Source organism: Epinephelus lanceolatus, chromosome 4, assembly GCF_041903045.1.
Source record: "Epinephelus lanceolatus isolate andai-2023 chromosome 4, ASM4190304v1, whole genome shotgun sequence".
NCBI classification, from domain to species: Eukaryota; Metazoa; Chordata; class Actinopteri; order Perciformes; family Serranidae; genus Epinephelus; species Epinephelus lanceolatus.
The window spans coordinates 19,440,183-19,445,991 of NC_135737.1; the positions used below are offsets into that span (position 1 = coordinate 19,440,183).

Sequence of the window (5,809 nt, forward strand, 5' to 3'; positions counted from 1 at the left end):
TGCGAGCAAACATTTACTGTTAGCAGAATTTGAGGGCATAGTTACCCTTTAAGATGACTGGCTGGATGTCACTAACTCGGCTTCTTCTCCGGAGCCTTTGTGCTCCACTGTCTCTCAGATTAACTCATATCGCAGCAGTGCCTGGACAGCGTGGCGTGTGTGGTTGTGCTGCTGCCGTGGTCCTGCCAGATGCCTCCTGCTGCTGCTGCCATCATTAGTCATTAGTCAGACTATTGTCACACATGTATACTGCCAGACATTAATACATACATAAACATATTGTACCACAGTAGCCAGAACTATAACTATAATATTATTACTTTAAATAATGTTGTTGTAAGCTACTGTCATTACCTGCATCTCTCTCTCTCTCTCTCTCTCTCTCTCTCTCTCTCTCTCTCTCTCTGTCTCATTGTGTCATGCGGATTACTGTTAATTTATTATGCTGATCTGTTCTGTACGACATCTATTGCACGTCTGTCTGTCCTGGAAGAGGGATCCCTCCTCAGTTGCTCTTCCTGAGGTTTCTACCGTTTTTTTTTTCCCCCATTAAAGGGTTTTTTTTGGGAAGTTTTTCCTTATCCGCTGCGAGGGTCATAAGGACAGAGGGATGTCGTATGCTGTAAAGCCCTGTGAGGCAAATTGTGATTTGTGATATTAATAAAATTGATTGATTGATTGATTGATGACTGAGTAATCCTACTGGGTGCAATACCCCCAATTGGACTGTAGTTTCTGAAGGCAGGTATCTGACTCATGAACATTGTATACAAAGCTGAAGCTCACATTCCTTGCACTTCCCATGAACAGTGGGTTATGAGCAGGAGCGCCGCCAGGAATTTTGGGCCCCATTAACTCTGAAGGCTTGCAACTGTCTTGCTTCTTGTAGTTCAATACTGCCAGTACAATATTCACTGCTAGTAAGTTGTACATGCAACAGTCTGCATACAGTATGCAATTCACTATTTGATGCAAGATTACAAGCCGCCATAAAAAATGTGCTAAAGGCCATCTTTTACAGTCTAAATGTAATTTTTATTGAAAAATCCCAAAATGAAAAATTATCTTAACATTAACTAAAGACCTAAAAAAGTAACTTGAATATACATTAACTTTCCAATCAAAGTGAATTAAGATCATCATCTCAAAATAATTAAAACAGCAGATTTTTCTTAAGTCTGTATCTATAGATGTCATTCAATGGCCATAATTCAATCTAAATGAATATTGCCTGTACCTTTAATACAGGCTGAGTTAGACTACTTAATGTTTCCAGCTGTCCAGCATCCAGTACAGACAGCTGTAGGCTGTTTTTGTTTCATAATAATCATTATGTGGGAAAATGATTTGTTTGAATTTCTGTCATTAAAAAATATTTTGTTTACTTTTTTGTAATGGTAAAAAAAAGAGCAAGAGAAAGAGAGAAATTCCCACAGACTCCCTGCAATGATGCTAACTGGCATGTCATTCAACACAATGTTGCTCACCTTCTTCATTGGGACGGGGAGGGGTAAAGTTATGGGGAGACAGGGCTGCTGCTTCTGACTCATCTGTTGTTGAGTCTGGTAAAAGGGGCAGGGACAACTGATTTAATATGAATATCTTGCTAAACATTTACCTGCACTGATTAAATGTAGGTTAAAAAGGAATGAAGTGTAGGCTAACACTAGTCTGTAGCTAGCTTATTTCACTTTGGACATTAAGCTAACAGGTTCATTTCTACCACTCACAGACTATAGACTACCCACCTTTCTTGGAGAAACACTGGGTCACATATTGACACCCTTTCTTTTGCCTCTCCTCTCTCTCCTTTCTCTCTTTCCTTTTGTGAAAACCGGATTTTCTTTCAGGACTAGGTAGCATGATGATAACTGTAGCGTTCGAGCGCGACACCGTCACCGTCAGTGCGCTAAGGCAGGACCAAATCATTTCATGCAGATACAGGGGGGTGGTCAGTCAATATGGATGTTTAGTTGGTCAATGGGGATATTTAACTTTCACTGCCAAAAACAAGTAAAAACAAAGAGATCATTAATTTAATTACTATATTTGAAAAAAAAATCTTAATGATGATGGTTTAATAATTTAATAATAATTTTTACCTAATTTTGGGGCCCCTGTCAGTCAGGGGCCCTTGGAATTGTCCTAACTTTTTATTGAGCTTACCTTCCTCAGGAGGACAGCAACATGACTTAAGTGGGATGATAGTGTTAGTCCTTGTCTGCTGAGCATTTGCTAACATATTCGCGTTCCTCTATGAGGTGATAATGTGTTAAGGCTGTTTAGGAGGTTTTCTGCATCCTAGTGGCTGAATATTATTGATGTATTTTCATAAAACTCGACTGTCTATGCAGTAGAGAAGCACAAATACTTTTAAAATGGTCTTAAATTATCAGTAGAAAACCCACAACTACCAGAATGCACTGCGCCGCACAGGACCAATAAATGCCCCCGCTGGTGAGTGATGTCAGAGACCACTGATAAACCAAGACGGCCCACTTAAGATTCATTTCCTGTATCTGTGTCATGAGTACTAAAATCCTTCATTACTCACTACATAGTCCACTATACAGTAATTTTGTCATTTTGTACTGCAGTCCGAATGTATAGTGGGAATTATTATCCCTATAGTGGATTCAAGATATCCCACAATGCATTGTAAAAAAGTAGTGTACAACCGATGGTCACTAACCCAGCAATACATCCCATCATGCCTTGTGTAGAAGGCTCGGACAAACTATTTGGGATGGAGGAAGAGACGGACGAGAGGACAGAGAGCAACTTGACTGCAACCTGTTGTACATGTTCAACTTATGATGAAATGTTGAAGTTTGTTTTACGAGTTTCTCAGCCTTGTAATAAATTGTTAATTTAATGTGTAGTCATCGTGTAGCCATGATTTGTGTGATAATGGCTTAATGCACAACGTTACACATTATTTTCACAAGGTATTTTCATTAGTGGGCACACTGCAGTCGCGCTGCTCTCCTTCCTCTTCTCTGTCTGCCAGTATAACATCATTAATAGGCCTATGTTTAATGTGAGCAGAGCAGCGCATCACAGCACAACACAAATGGCCACAAAGTACTTTGTAACATACTTGTAAAATGCATTTAAACAATTTATACTTTACAACCTGGATTTTGTAACGGCCATTTTGATCAAAACAGATTATTCTTATGAATCACACTGTGAAGTGGTAGCTTGCCTCATATGCATACAACTTATCTAGTTCATTAGCTTCCTGCCACAGATACTGAAACAGGATCCCATCTCCCCCCTGAATTATTACTTAATGAGAAACATCATGCTGTATGATGACAGTATGTAAATAACATATCTCTGGAGGGATCATATCAAGTCAAACAGATATGAGTTGGGCCCAACACTTCAGATAAGGGGAAGGACATCCCACAGATGTTCATTGAGGTTTTATGATAAGAAGAAGAGAAATGTAAACCTTGGTCAACTCCTCTGACTGATGAAGACATTCTTAGGTGAGTGTTACTCTTTTATTCTGAATGTTGGATTTGTATTCAGTCACAATACAAAAATATCTGTTTAAAGAGTAGTTGGGGAAAGGCAATAGTATAGGCTATGTTTTACAGTCAGTTATTAAGCATTTTGAGGATGTGTTTTAGTGTGTGTATGGACTTTTCACTCATTGTATCTTTCACAGGTTTGCTTCAGTGCATAGCTGCAAAATGCCGAATCTGACTGAATATCCAGGCAATGCAACTTCCAGCAGAAGCCTGTCTGTGATCATCAAGGTGTGTGTGGTGATTCCCGTCTTCTGTGTCTTCTTCTGCTGCATTATTGTCATGCTGCACATCTTTGCATCTCACAGGCAGTTCCTGGACACATCACGTTACATCCTGTTTGCCTACATGCTGATCAATGACACTGTCCAGCTTTTGTTCTCTGTGCTGCTCTTCCTCTTTGTCATGGGCAGAGTAAAATTTGCCATTGTCTACTGTGTTCCTCTGTTGTTTGTTTCCACTGCCACCTTCCAGAACACACCTTTAATTCTTGCCACAATGTCACTGGAGCGTTATGTTGCCATCTTCTATCCCCTGCAGCGCCCGGCCGCCTGGCGCTCAGACCGTATCTGGATCATTATTCTGTCCCTGTGGCTCATCAGCTGTATCTTCCCTGTGATTCACTACTCAATTGGGAAAAGAGATCCTGCTGTGGATATCCTCTCTACCCCTGTGCTTTGCAAATCTACCATTGTCAACTCATCTCCAATCCAGGAAATGTTCCTAGCTGTTATAAATATTCTCTTCTTTGCAGTAGTAGCTGTTGTCATCATCTTTACATATGTGAGAATCCTGCTGGAAACCAGGAAAATGAGACAAGATAAAGTGTCTGTGAACAAAGCCATGCACACTGTGCTGCTACACGGCTTTCAGCTACTGCTGAGCATTTTGGCTTTCACTCACCCCATTACTGAAACTGTCATAGTGCTGCATACCAACTGGTTGCCAGAGGACATTGCCTTTTTTAACTATTTCTGTTTCATCCTTACACCACGCTTCCTCAGCCCGCTCATCTACGGCTTTAGAGATCAGAGTCTCAGGGGCTGTATCAAGAAAACTTTCCTCTGCTGCTCAGACAAAGTCAAACCTGGTGTCAGAGGCAAGCCGCAAGACAACTTGTTTGCTTCTTAACTGGCCGATGTGGTTTTGACAGAGCGCTCACGCCTAATGCACAAATGCAAAAAGAGATATTTGTGATGTTTAACAGGTTTCTGCAGGTCTTGAAAAGTCCCCCCCCCCCCCCCCAAAAAAAAAATCTTTTAAAAGTCTTGAATTTAATTTAAAAATGTGGCAATCAACAATACTTCTTCTTGCCTGATGCTAGTCCTGTTATGTGGTTTAACAAAGTGGGAAAAGTGGGATAATTTTGACAGTATATTGCATACAGAGGAAGATGTTCAGTCCTGTTTTTGTGGAGTTTCATTCAGCACCATCAGGCCTGCAGCAAACTCTGTCACACCTGCTGGCTACAGAAGCTATGCTCTGCATCTAATAATGGACAAGTGTTGATTACTTAAATTAACTTAAGTTTCATGAATAATTTTAATTCATTCATCTATTCATCCATTTTATGCTGATTATGCTGGCCCAAGTCATGTTGATTTTATTTATAATGTAGAAATTATTGTTATATAATGTTGGGAATAGCTGGAAAAATTTGATGATGATGAAACAGATATAACATTTTATTTAGTGTGGTAAGTGTTAAATTCAACTTGCTCCACCCTGCAGAAACCCTGTTAAAAAAAAATCATTGTCTTAATTCATAAATAAAGTGACCAACCATGTTACATTGTTCTAATTTGAAGAAATACAGGCCATTGGAAACCTCTGCTGCCCTGTAAAAAGCAGTCATGACCTTTTTCATCTTTGGATACATTGGCTCCATTTTTTGAGACAAGATCAACAGATTTATAGATCGACTGCTGTTAAACATAAACCAGACAGTGACTGTATTCCTGTTCCAGCAGCTTCAACAGATATTACTCAATTACATGGGTGAATTTAAGGTGTCTTCCATAAGTCTGGCAGCTTCTGCTGGGATTCAACCTCTCATTCACTCAGTAATCACAAAGTGCTCATCACATTGGATTTATTATTAACTGTGTGACTGGGTTGCTGGCAAGTTAATGATTTTTGCAGATTGGTATACTGATATTTGCATGCACAATTCAGTGTGCTATTCCTGCACATATAACCGTTGTTTGAATGCATCAACTTCAAGTCATCATGACTGATGCTAGATCTGGTCAAAATGTGTCCAAGTGGTG

The 5,809-nt window shown here is 39.8% G+C and overlaps 1 protein-coding gene across 1 annotated transcript; it reads left to right on the forward strand.

Moving 5' to 3' along the window:
• The first annotated feature begins 3,704 nt into the window (after positions 1-3,704).
• On the forward strand, positions 3,705-4,670 carry LOC117259182 (odorant receptor 131-2-like). Its single transcript, XM_078167493.1, has one exon. It carries the CDS (start codon positions 3,705-3,707, stop codon positions 4,668-4,670), a length of 966 nt encoding a protein of 321 aa, XP_078023619.1.
• The last annotated feature ends 1,139 nt before the right edge of the window (positions 4,671-5,809 follow it).

Coding starts and splice junctions, on each gene's coding strand:
- LOC117259182 (XM_078167493.1), top strand. CDS start 3,705: ATGCCGAATCTGACTGAATATCCAGGCAATGCAACTTCCAGCAGAAGC.